The 12474-nt window shown below is 59.1% G+C and overlaps 1 protein-coding gene across 5 annotated transcripts in view; it reads right to left on the minus strand.

The window, feature by feature from the left end:
• PAX2 (paired box 2) overlaps positions 1-9556 on the minus strand; it is an 83434-nt gene extending 73878 nt beyond the window's left edge. For 3 of the 5 annotated variants that reach the window (XM_065894908.1, XM_065894906.1, XM_065894907.1), the window contains exons 1-2: positions 4343-4385; positions 641-809 (exon numbers count right to left, since the gene is read on the minus strand). In XM_065894908.1, the coding sequence (XP_065750980.1) occupies positions 641-809; positions 4343-4385 (212 nt within the window). Of the gene's footprint in view, positions 1-640; positions 810-4342; positions 4454-9540 lie in introns of those variants that run through there. The other 2 variants (XM_065894911.1, XM_065894909.1) reach the window with 2 other exon arrangements.
• Between the last annotated feature and the right edge of the window lie 2918 nt (positions 9557-12474).

The raw sequence follows: 12474 nt of genomic DNA on the forward strand, positions 1-12474 counted from the left end.
GCACGGAGGGAAAAGGCCCAGAGTGTCTGAACCGGCTTCCAGAGTCCACTTGGCTAGGGCAGGGATGCAGTGGAGGATGAGGGGAGGGACACCAGGGGCGCTCCCTCCCTGGAGGTGGCCATACCAAAGGCTGCACGCACAGCAGCTGGAATCAATGCCCCTGGGAGTGGAAGCCCGGCCCCTCATTTGGGAAGAGCGGGGGGAACAGTACTTGGAGGCCTCCAGACCTTTCCCACAGAGCACAGGGACCCTATGGGAAGCAGGACCAACCTTCTACCTCCCCAAGCTGATTTTTCTCTTCTCAGGGACCCATTTTTACCTTCCACCCTATTCCTCCAACCCTCCCTTCCAAAGGGAAGAGCTGTCCTTCCGTTTCTGAAGACTGGAATCAGGCTATCTCCCAGTGAGGACCCTGGAGCGGGGCAGGTGCTGGATGGCCCTGCTCCACCCTCGCTTCTGGGGCCACAGTCACCACCTGAGTGCCCTCTCCAAAAGGAGCAGCTCTCCAGATAGCCCCAGTCAGGAACCTCCCTCTCCCACTGGCGACCTCGACTTAGCCAAGCCCTCGGCTGGAGACCCAGGGCTATCCAAACAGGGAAGGAGACAGGGCATCTACCAGGGGCAGCTCCGAGGCCCTCACCTGCCCAGGATTTTGCTGACACAGCCGTGGCTGACCCGCAGCTGCCGGGAGATGTCGCAGGGCCGCACACCCTGGTGGGCCAGCTCCACGATGCGTTGCCTCACCACGTCGGGCAGGGGCCTGCCATTCACAAACACCCCCCCAAGCTGGTTCACACCCCCGTGCCCTGCTGGGGAGAGACAAGAAAAAAAAAACAACACCCCACACACAGCAGGGACCGGCCATTAGTCAGGGTCCGCGACCCAGGACGTGCAAAGGGAGCAGGCAGGGCGGAAGGGCATGTTCCCGGACTCGCGGGAGAACGAAGGCCGCCGACCACAATGCAGAGGATTAGGGACTGGAATCTGCGGAGCTGCAGAAACGCGGAAGCGCAGATGCTGGGCGGAGGGCTGGGAAAGAACGGCTCTAAGACCGGTGCTACACCAGGGAGAAAGTGAGGGAAGGAATGGGGAAGCAGGGAGAGAGGGAAAAAAAGGGAAGAGGGGGAGAAAAACAGCACAGTGGGAATTAACGCCAGCAGGAAAGAATGTAGGGAAGAGAGGACAGGAAGGGCCGGGCGGAGGACGGAACCGGAGCGGTGCGGAATCCCGCCTGAGCCGCAGGCAAGAGGGAGTTGTAGGAGCCTGCTCGGAGGCGGATGATTCTGGGGTGTTTGGGTCCGGTTGACTCTGTACATAAGGACTCCAAGCACAGAGAGGGCCTAAGTCCCTGACATCCCCCCTTTTGCTCCCTACCTCTTTCCTTGTATTTATTTTTAATTAGAGTTAGAGTTTTCCTGCCTCTTTCCCTGTGTTTTTGTTTTGTTTTGTTTTCTGATGGGGAGCTTTTCTTTCCTTTATGTTTTCTATCTTTAGATATTTGGGGAGCCATATTTCCCCTTCGCCTCTGTAGTGTTTAAAGTTCAAAGAAAGCCAAGTGGAGGAGGGAAGGCTGAAGAGGCAGGGGCCCAGAATCTGCTGCGCTCGGAGACGGGGAGGCAGTGGAAAGCGGCAAAGTGCCGGGGTAGCAGCCACAGAACGCTCTAAGACCGGTGCTACACCGGTGCTGTTTGGGTTCGTCCGCCTGCCGCGCGGCGCTAGGCTTGGGGCCCATGGCCTCGCTCAGGACGCACGGTACAGGTAGCCCAGGCGGGCTGAAGGCGCACGGGGCACCGTGTGCAGCCAGCGCGAGCCAGCTCGTGTCCATCTGACCTTTTAGACCTCCGCAGCCACTCGGGAAACCGGGCAGCAACGGCGTTTGCTCTCCTGGGCAAGAGGAGGGTGCTGGGTCTCCAACCAGACTCCAGTGCAGGCTCCCAACCTCGGAGCCGAGGTGGTCGCCGGATGCCAGGCCTGAGGACGCTGCCTGGCGCCCCATTCTCCCTGGCTGACAGCAGTCTAGAAATCCTGCACCCAAAGCCATCAACCTGCAGCCGCAGTTACTGAGCAATCTAACCGCAGAGAGTTCTAGCGGCAGAGTCCGACCTGACCGGGCCAGCAACCTGCAGTTCCTGTCCTGCTAGCCTCAGGCGACTTTCGGAGAAAGCGGGGACATCTGCACCCGACTCGCTTCTCTCCCGTTCCCTTCTGGGGGACCAAGAATAGGGGCCAGCGAAACCCCTGGGGAGAGGCCTCTGATCTAGAGGTTGCGGGAGGCCGAAGCCTCTTATTCTACCCCTCATCCATGCTAGGCTCCCTACCTCTAGCCCCGCTCCTCACCCCTCCCCTCCCTCCAAACCCGACCATCAATAATTTAAGCCCCGGGAGAACTCGCGTTACCGGTATGAAAAGGCGGCAGCTGCGGGCAGATTAAAGATGAATAATTCAGCCTCCTCAGGCTCCGGGCCCGGCCCCTCGACCCCAATCTAAGGGGTGGGTAAGGGAAGGGGGCACGGCGGGAGTCCAGGGCTGGGGCCGAGAACCTGCGCTGAGTCGGGCCTGGAATGCACCACTGCCGCCGGCGCCGACTCGGGCTGCCGCTGCTGGCCGGCCAGCCCGCCCGCGCCGCGGTCTCTCCCTTCCTCCGACCACCTTCGGCTCGCCTTGCTACCCTTTCGGTTTCAAAGTGGCACCCAGTGGGCGGCCAGGACTCGGCAGATCCCCCGCGGAATCGGCAAGAGAGGGGAGGCAGCGGGGCCAGGGGGCCGGCGGGCTGGGCGAAGACGGCGTGGTACCCCGTTCCACTCCCTCCGAAAAGGAGTCAGGATTTCAGGCTCGGCTCCCAGAAACCCGCGGCAGCCGGAGGCCCCTGGCTCGGATTTCCTGTGCTTGGAAATTATTTAGGGAAATATATTTTGTAACAGGAGTATTTTTTAAAGCACCCATATATACATATATATATATATATGCGCTAAATATATGCTTAGAGAAAAATACAGCTCTCCCTCCTAGGCTCTCTTGTCCCAAGCACAGATCCAAGCCAGGTCTAAAAAGTTTCCCTGTGAAAAGTTACAAATCATCCTTGATTATTAACCTACAGAGGAGGGGACGTTTTCTATTTAGAATCTATTTATCTTTAAAAAAAAGAAGGCGGCAAAACAAAAACAAACAAAAAATACCTCTGAATTGTTTTCCAAGCTAAAGACATATGACAAGAATTAGATAAATTCAAATTTCATTAAAATAATTCTCTTTTCCTAGTTTAAAATTTTTTTCTCCCCTTCTCCTTTTTCCTGTAACATTTTTTTTCTGTTTTCTGGCTCTTCTTTCCTCCCCCTTGTTTTGATTTCTCTCTCCTTTCTCCCCAGCTTTGGCATTTGCCTTCCTTTTGTTCTCCCCCCTCCTTTTCTCCCTCTTTTCCTATCCCCTGGCCAGGTTACTGGCTGGCCCATCCTTACCAGGGAGTGGGAGCCCAGCAAGGAGCCTCCAGAACTAGAAGCTGAGCTTTGCTCTACCCAGGGATCGCCTGGAAGGCTCTTCTACGTGATCTTTCACAGACTTCGATTTCTTGGAATCCCTCTTTGTTTTTAGAGCATCTCCCAGGGAGAGGCAGAGAAAGATGACCACCACGTCCTGCCAATCTCAGACTCCCAACTCCAGGACAAGAGGGGAAGGAGTAGGATGGAAGGTAGGAAAAAAAAAGAAGAGGAAGGAAGTATTTCAAACCAGCCCACAAGAAGCCTTGGCTGGGCTGGCAGGGCCAGGAGGTGCTGGGAGCTGAGGGTCAGAAGGGGGCACCCCACCCCCACACTCTTCAGCCTGATTGTCCTGACACTGAGGCTGCCCTTGCTGGGAGTCTCCTCCTGGACCACCACACTCTAAGTTCCAGAAAGGTAGAGATGAGGGGAGGGAGGAGGGGGAGGCAGAGAGAGAGAAAGAGAGAAGATAAAGAAAACACAACACAACACAAAACCCTGAAAACTGCCTGTCCATTAGTCCCCCAGCTCCAGTCAAGAGGGTGGCCAGGGAGTAGAGTGGTTGGAGCCAGGGTCAGGGGCTGTGGATCCACTTACCTAAGAAAAAGCAGGTGGAAGGAAGGAGGGTGATGGGCACTAGGGAGGTATGAAGGCAGGGAGAAGAAGTATGAGCGACAAGGCAGAAGGGAGAGAAACTGGGGGCTTTAGAAACACCGGGAAATGAGGAAGAACGAAAGGGGTGACCAGGAGAAGCCAGGGTGGCCTCCAAGATGGGACCTGAGCGCGTGGGGAGCCAGGGCCGCGCCAGGACGGGACAGGGAGGGACGGGGAGCCCCGAGCTGGGGCAGGAGCCGGGCGCCGGTACTCACGGTGCATCGCTGAGAAGGGGTCTGCTTTGCAGTGCATATCCATGGGGAGACAGAGGAGCGGGAGCAGCGCGGCCGCCGCCGCCGTGTCGCCTCTCAAACTCAACTTCAGGACTTGAGGAAAAAAGGGAGGGACGGTGGGGGGGGGGGGTGAGCGGGCTCCCGGCTGCGGCGGAGCGCTCGGGGGCGGAGGGGCGCCGCGCTGCGCTCCCCGCGGGGACTCCTCCCGGGCCTGCCGGAGCTTGCAACTGCAGCGCCCGGAACTTCCCACCGTCGGGGCGCGGGGCTGGGCGGTCAGCAGAACGGCCCCGGGTTGGCAGGCCGGGCCGGGGGGACCTGGGGGCGCATGGCGCGCGCGGCAGCTGCGGCCAGGGCTGAGGCTGGGCGGGGGAGACGGCTCGCTCAGCTCCCCTGGAACCCTTTCATCCAGTGGCGGCAGTCGGAGTAGCCGAGTAGCAGGGGCGGCCCGAGGGCGCCGGGCGGGGAGCCGGGCCGCTCCAAGTGCCGGTGAGTTGGCGAAGTTGGCGAAGAAGTAGCAATCCTCGGGATGTCCGAGCGGGCGCCTTCGGGAGGGGAGAGCTCGAGCCGGGCCCCCGCCCCCGGAAAAGGCTGACGCGCTCCGCCGCGGCCGAAGGGCCGGGAGGGAGGGAAAAAGGGAGGGAGCCGAGGGACGCCGGCAGCACTGGACTGGCCCCAGGTGGGTTGCGTTTGCGAGAAGACTCGGCCGGAGACTGGAGCCTCGGCTCCCGGTGTGTGTCTCTCTAAAAGCTGCAAAGCCCCCTCCAGACCCCCTCCCTCTCCCCGCGCTGGGAGATGGATGACTTGTCAGACAAAGGCAATAGATTCCACCACTCTGTGATTCGCCAGCGCCGGAGCCCCGAGCTTCGGCGAGGAGGGCCCCGCGCCTGTCACTCCGGTGCCGGCGAGGGGAGGGCAGGGGAGGGGGAAACGGGAGGGAGGGAGGAGCGGGTGAAGGGGGAGGGGGAGGGAGGGGGAGGGGAAAGGGGGAGGGAGGGGGAGGGGAAAGGGGGAGGGAGGGGGAGGGCAGGGGAGGGGAGCGGGCCAGGGGGAGGGGGCAGGGGAGCCTGGGATTAAAACTACATTGAGAAACGAAACTCGCCGATAAGATAAACGTTAGATAAGGATAAAGAGCGGCCAGTCTAATGAATATTCAGGCAACGACAGAGGGTCGCAGAACGCGCCACGCTCGGAAGCCGGCTCGAAGTCCCAACTCACCCAGCCCTGCCATCCACTGGCCAGTGCCCGCATGAGCCACGGGGCCCCGAGCTCGGTCCGCAACCCTACTCCTATCTCCCCTACTCTCAGCTCTCAGTTCCCTTCCGTTCCCCCTGGTTCTTCCTTCCTCTCTCTGGTCCTTCCCTTTCGTCTGTCCCTCCTGAGGTAACTCCCCACCCACATTACCCCCAGTTCTCATTCCGGGGCAAAGTGTCCGGCGGTTTTTCCTCTCTCGTCCCACGCACGGCTGCGCGCAGGGCTTCCCTCGTCCCCTTGCCTAACGGGGTCTGGACAGCCCAGAACGCTCGGTTTAGAATCGAGACCTCCGGCGGGGACCCACCTGCCTCAGTGGGACCCAACGGACGGTGCGAGAGCCCGGGGACTTGGCTCCTGGATCCTCGGGTGGCCGGGGAGGGGGCTTGGGGAGACAGTGCAGAACGACTGGCCGCTGACGGCTGAGGACGCGGGAGACCGAGGCTCGGCTCGCTCTCCCCGGCTGGGGAGAAGAGGCTGCGAACAAGGCTGAGCGCCGCCCGCGGCCAGCTCGGCGGATCCAGAGCAAGCGCAGGAGGCGCAGCGCGCTCTGCCCGGACCCGCTCCTGCCGGAGCAGCTGGTCCAGCCTCCGCAGCCCTCCTCCGCACTCGCTCCCTCGCTCGCTCAGGTCCGCTCGCACGCACCAGGCAGGAGAAGCCCTTTGTCTCCTAACTGGTTAAGTACAGAATATCCGGGAGATCTTTATGAAATATTTTCCCTCGTCTCATAAATCATCTTGGCACTTCAGCTGATGTTTTAACTCTCCCTCCTTCGCTCCCGCCTCCTCCCCTTTCTGGGTCTGCGAAAGGGCGGCTGAGGGAAGCCGGCGCTGCGCTCTTGCAGCCGGTACTCGAGGAGACTCTAGCCCCTGCCTGCCGACCCTGGCGCCCGCAGAAGCGCCGCGAACTCGCGCCGCTGTCCCTCTGGCCAGCGCCCAGGCGGCAGCTAGGTTGGGGGCCGAACCCGCTCAACTCAGGCAGGAGGAAACGCCTACAGGGCCTCTTGCACCTGGGTTTTCAGAGCGCCCTTCATCCTCGGGTGGGGTTCGGGCCAGGTTCAGCCCGACAGGGTTCCGAGCTTCCCACTCTTTAGGAGGCCGGATCCACTGGGATCCTGTCATTTGCTCTCCTTCCTGGATCCTCCGGAGCCCAATCCGCTTAATCCACCTGCGAAGTAACTTCTGGGAGGAAAAATCCCCCCCTGCCCCCTCCCTCCCAGCCCTCACCCGCACTTCCTTTGGGCAGCCAAGCTGGTTCCCTCGGGCTGGAGGTGGAAGGCGCAGGGTCCAGCCCCAAAGGTCAGTCTCTTCCTCTCGAGACCTGCAGATGGCGCTCCCGGGTTTGCTTTGGCCTCACAACCCCACGAACACGCACTAACTTGGTGTGGGGAGCGAAAAAGGAAAACAGTTCCGGGCAGCCTAAAGGAAAAGGCTCCCGGGCCTGGGAGCAAAGGGCTCTCAGGTGTTATTAGCTGGTACAGCCTTGGGCTTCTTTCAGGGAGGTAATTAACCCAGTATTGGGATGAGGGGGCCACATCGAGGAAGGGTCCTTACTGAGAGGAGCTCAGAACCGAAGGAGCCCTTTGCTCCAGGTCTCCCTATGTTGGTCTAGGACGTTGTCTTAGGGAGTCTGAACTCTTGGAAAAACTGGACTGTGGGCAGGACCCCTCTCCACACACAGACTCAGATTTTTCTAGAATCAGCTAGACATGTCCCTAGGTTACACATACTACGAAGAAGTGTGGGTGCAGGCATTTTTTACATACTAAGAAAGAGGGATTTTCATGTCTTGTAAAGAAGAGGACTTAGTGCACAAAGTGTGCTGGAAGTTGCACTCACACACCTATACGACACACGTACCCCATGAGGAGTAAAGACACTTCTATGATAGTCCAATTCCCAGGTAGCCCCTGAGATTCCAGAACCCCACTCCCCCTGCTCCTGGGACACTTTCCTCAGCACTGCATTAGCTGGACATCCACCCTCCCACAAAGCCAGCCCCTGGCAGCTTCCTCCTTGGCTCCAGCCTGTTCAAGTGTCTAGAAAATCAAAGAGCAATACTCCCCGATGATTAGAAACCCTTTTAGCCAAGACTCAGCCTTCTCCCAGGGTTCCAGCCTGAAGGGCTGGCCTACAGATTTCTCTCCAGAGGTGCTGGCCTCTCCCTCTGATGCTCCCTTTCCTGTTCTTCCCTTTTTTCTCCTATAGTCTTAGTAGAGGAGAAAAAAGCCAGAAAGGAAAAAAGGAAAGAAGAAAGAAGAGGAAAGAGGAAAAGAAAGAGAAAGAAAGAAAACAACCCAACCCCAAACACAACCCGGGCTCCGACCTGTCAGGGTTGGTTGCTTTTCCCGTCTGCCTCTAAATGAACCTTTTCTCTCTGGTGTTTTCAAAGCAGCCCTTCCACCCCCCAACCTAGGGGCATTTACACTTCAAACAAGGCGCCCGCCTCGCTGCGGAAATTTAAAGGCAAATAAACTTTTGGGGAGTTGCTCTGATACCCATCTCGGGATTTGCTTCATTAGCTGCCTCTGTGCATCTGATCTGCCCAATAAATCTTCCTTGTGGATCTCAGCTCCTTCACCTTCTCCGCTCCCTTCCCTGCCAGGCTTGCCTGGCGCCGGGCACCCCCGCCCTTGCCTCCTTCCTCTCTAACGATCTCCGGCTGCCAGGCTCTCCAGTTGTCTCCCGTGTGCTTTGTCGGGTGTAGGTGTCCGGGAGGCCTTGGTCGCCATTGAGCTTCTCTCTCCTCCTCCACAGTATACACACGCAAAGTCACCCCAAGCAAGCCAAGAGCGACTAGCACCCTGAGCTCCCAAATGCATTTCTGTGCAGGCTGTGCATGAAGTGCTCGGTAAACCCTTTCCGGTGCCCCCGATTGCACCCTCTCCCTGCCCGACCCTTCTGCTCCTTTTCCGTTTTCCCATTCCCTGGCCCAGTGCTTTCTACCCTGGCGAGGAAAAGCTGAGGCTTGGCTGCCTACTCTCTGCAGGCAGGGCCCTGACCTGGGACCCCAGGCGCCTGACCTGGAGCAGTTGAGGAAGGCGGCTGGGCCGCGAGGGGGTGGGGGAGGGGGGGCGCCTGGTGGGGGCCCGGAGAACATCCCAGCCAAGCCCCTCCCTGGTGGCCTGGGCCAACCTTCCTCCTTCCACTCCTTCCACCTCCCGGGGAGCGGCAAGGGGAGCCAGGGCCGGGGCTCTGAGGGAGGGGATTAGAAATTCCGAAATTAAATGTATCTCCCTAGGAAATGCTCCCCACAGCGCGGACCAAATTAAACGCATTAAAGTTCAGGGCGGGGAAAGCTGTTTAGAACCAAGGGGGGAAAAACAAGTCCAAAGGGAAGAAAAGCAGAAACGGAGGAAGGAGGAGCAGAGGGGTAGAGCAGAGCAGCAGCTCTACAGCCAAGCTTTTTTTCCAGAATTATTCCCAGTTTTGGAAGTCACCACCACCAGAAAAAAAGAAAAAGAAAAAAAAGTTTGTCTGACAATCCAAGTCCGGGACAGCTGCAGCCCACTCGCCCCAGGGTCCCGGAGTGCACCCCGGGGCGCATTCTCTCGGCGACCAGGTCCCAAGCAGCCGGCGCACGCACGCTGGCCCCGCTCCAGCTCGCCCTGACCGGCTCCAGCCCGGCCGGCCCTTTCCCCTCCTCCTCCCCATTCTCTCCCCGCCCCTCCCCCTTCCTAGCCCTCTGGTCACGTTGGAGGATGGTTTTTTTTTTTTTTTTTTGGAAGAGCTTCTGGTACAATATGGAGCACCATGGGCTGCAATTTCACACTCCACGGCACATTCCCCCTAAAGCTACTTTCTTTTTTTCATCTAAGACCCCCTAATTTCTGCTTCCTCGCTCCCTCCCTCGCTCCCTCCCGCTCTCACTCTTCTTTTCCCGCTTTTGTTCCCCATATTTGGGCTCCCTGCGTGAAGCCCGGGGGGCCTAACTCCCGGCTGGCCCCGCCCGCTCTGTCTGTTGGTCCTGAGGAGGCTGGGCGCACGTGCTGCGCCTTCATCTTCCCCGGCCCCTCCTCCTTTAACCCGGCTTCTCCTCACATGCGGTCCTAGCGACCTGCCGGCCCTTCACAGCTCCTTTGAGGGGAAAGGACAATGCAAGCCACTTGGCCACCAAAGCGGCCTCTTAGCCGCACGGGCCTGCCAGGTGGCTGCCACCGGTGGGCCACCCGACTGGGGAGCAGAAAAAAATGGTCAAGCCAGGAGAAACTGGGCCAGCAATCTATAGAGTAGGAGTGGAGAGCTCTGTCCAACAGAGAAAAGGCTAGGAGGTGAGGGGGGCGCAAGAGGCCCGGTGAGGCTCTGGTACTCCTGGACACAGCCTCCCCCACGCACACTTATGGACCTCTGCGCAGCTAAAGGGGCCACTCACTCCAAAGCCCAGGGAAGGAGTAATAGCCTCCACATGCACAGTCCCTTTGCCTCTTTGAGCTTCAATTTTCTTACCTGTAAAATAGTGATAATTACACCTGTCTTGCCTCTCCGTGGAGCTAGCCAATAGGAAAGCATTTAAAAACCAAACATTTCTATAGTAAAGGAATAAGTGCCTAACTTTCTGAACCCCTAACCATCCACAAAGAGGGAAGGGAGGGATTTGGGCACTTAGGCAGGGCAGGGGGTAGTTTTTTCCATCCAACTTCTACCCTATAAAGGTAACTAGAGGATTCCTCACTGCTTTCCTTTCTGTGTTCCTCCCTTTCAGACTTCTTTTCTTTCCATTGTCGATACCACACCCTGTCCATGTTCATCACTCTGCTCTCTGTCTCTTTCCTGCCACTCTTCCACTCCCACTTCTTGCACCCCTTGTCCCACTGCACCACCGCAACTGCTAGAGAATCAGTTAAAATTACCCCGCCCCCTGCGACACCCGGGTTAATTGTGGCCTCAGGCGCAGTCGCCTTTGGGCCAGTAGGCCAAAACCGTTGGGAGGAGCTGGCCCGCTGGTGGAGACTTGGGGAAGGAAATCCCGTCCAGTTCGGTTCCAAACAAAGAAAGTTGGTCCTCCCAGGACCTGCAGTCAACCTGCCAAAGCCAGAGCGCAGATGAGACAGTGGGGAGAGGCCTGACCAAGGGGAGCTGTGGAAGAGGGGAGAGAGGAGGAAAAGAAAGGGATGCGAAAGGCGCTGTGGGACCGGAGAAGGCACTTGTCTCTGGAAGGACCGAAGAGGCTGGTTTAGGCCAAGCCAAGGTCCCCACCTGGCTAACTGCCCCCTCCCTTCCTCCCCAAGGGTGAGAGAGTCCCAGTGAGGCTGAGGGTCCGTGGGAGTAATGATTAACCCTCTTCTCAGCCGGGCCCTGAGCCCTGAGCTTGACCTGGCTGGTGAAGGGAGACAGTGCCGGCGGGCCTCCAACGTCCCCAGCGCTACCCTCCACCGCCACTTCGAAGAAGGGGGCTGCGGAGGAAGGGGGCAGACGGTAGCATGGGGCAGCCTGAAACGGAACGGAGTGCAGGGCAGGGGGAGCGCAACTTCAGATGCTGGGCAGACCAGGGGAAGCGAAATAGCCACCGCCAATGTACAAGGAAAGGAAAGGGCCAAACGCGGGAGAGGGCGCGCGGCTCTGCGTCGCTGAGGAATAGTTGTAGGGGGCGGGCTGAGTTTTCCCGGAGTTGCGAGCAAGCACCAAATCTACTCTCTCGGATCCGTCCGCGGCGCGCCCGCCCTCCCTGCCTCCTCTCCCAGCTGCTGTGCGGACGTGAGGAGCAGGCGGAGAACGCGCCAGAGCCGGGAGCGGGTAAGGAAGGCAGGGGGAGCCCCGCCAGCCAAACAGGGAAGCGAGGGGCAGGGCCGCCCAGGCGGGGGCCAGGCTGTTCGGCGCCGCGAATTGGCCGGAGACAAAGGACCGGAGCGGAGGGGAGAGGGGATCACGGAGCGGGGAGGGGAGAGGGAGATCACGGGGGGGGGGAGGAGAGAGGGGATCACGGGGGTGGAGGGGAGAGGGGATCACGGGGGGGAGGGGAGAGGAGATCACGAGGGGGTGTCGAGAGAGGCTGATGAGACAGGGAGAGAACCAAGGAAGAGGGGTCTCTCTGGGGAGCGGCCGAGGTTCGTCTACTCCTGCCGCCTCCGCCCACCTCGGCCTGGAGCCGGGACGTCCCGGGGGCTCACTATCGCTTGGGTTGCTGGCCGGAGGGCCTGTGGCCTGAGATCTGGGCAGAGGGGTGTTGCTGTGGCTCTGGGGCCGTGTGTGTCTGTGTATGTGCGCGCGCGCGCGACAAGGTTTAGGGAAGAGGGGGAGGGAGGGCTTTCGCTTTGGGGTTAGACCCCTGCCCCACGCTGCTGCAAGCCTCCGCCCTCCACTTTCCGCGGTCCAGAGCCGTCCATCCCCCGAACTTGAAACAAAAGGGCTTAACCGAATCTCTCAGGAGTCAGGGCACGGGCTCTTTCTGGAAAAAATGCTTTGGTTTGAGACTTTAAGGGTTGCCCGCATCCAGGATTATTTCTTAACTTTCTGCAACTGTTCCTGGGGGTGGGTGGGGGGAGATGCAAAGTAAATCTCAGACAGAGAAAAGGCTGAGATTTTCTCTGCTTTCTCTGAGCTCTGCTCTCTCTGAGCAGGCCGGTCGTGAGGTCTAGACCCGCGGATAACGAATATAGTGAAGAGAATGAATGATGGAGGGAGGAAGCCTCTTTCAATTTCTAAATCGATTAAGGAGAATTTCTGATGTGTCTCCTTGGGGGCTGAACGCCTCTTGGTGAAGGGATCATGTGAGTGTGTGAGTGTTGTGAGGGTGTGTAAAGGTGTGTGTGAGCGGGGTGGAGTGAGTGTCTAGGCTGTGTCCCAGGCGGGGCTGAGGTAGGAGTTCAGGACCCATATCCACACCTCCCCCTCCTCTCTCCGCCCTCAGCCGAGCCTGCACCGAGGCCA

Source organism: Phocoena phocoena, chromosome 16, assembly GCF_963924675.1.
Source record: "Phocoena phocoena chromosome 16, mPhoPho1.1, whole genome shotgun sequence".
NCBI classification, from domain to species: domain Eukaryota; kingdom Metazoa; phylum Chordata; class Mammalia; order Artiodactyla; family Phocoenidae; genus Phocoena; species Phocoena phocoena.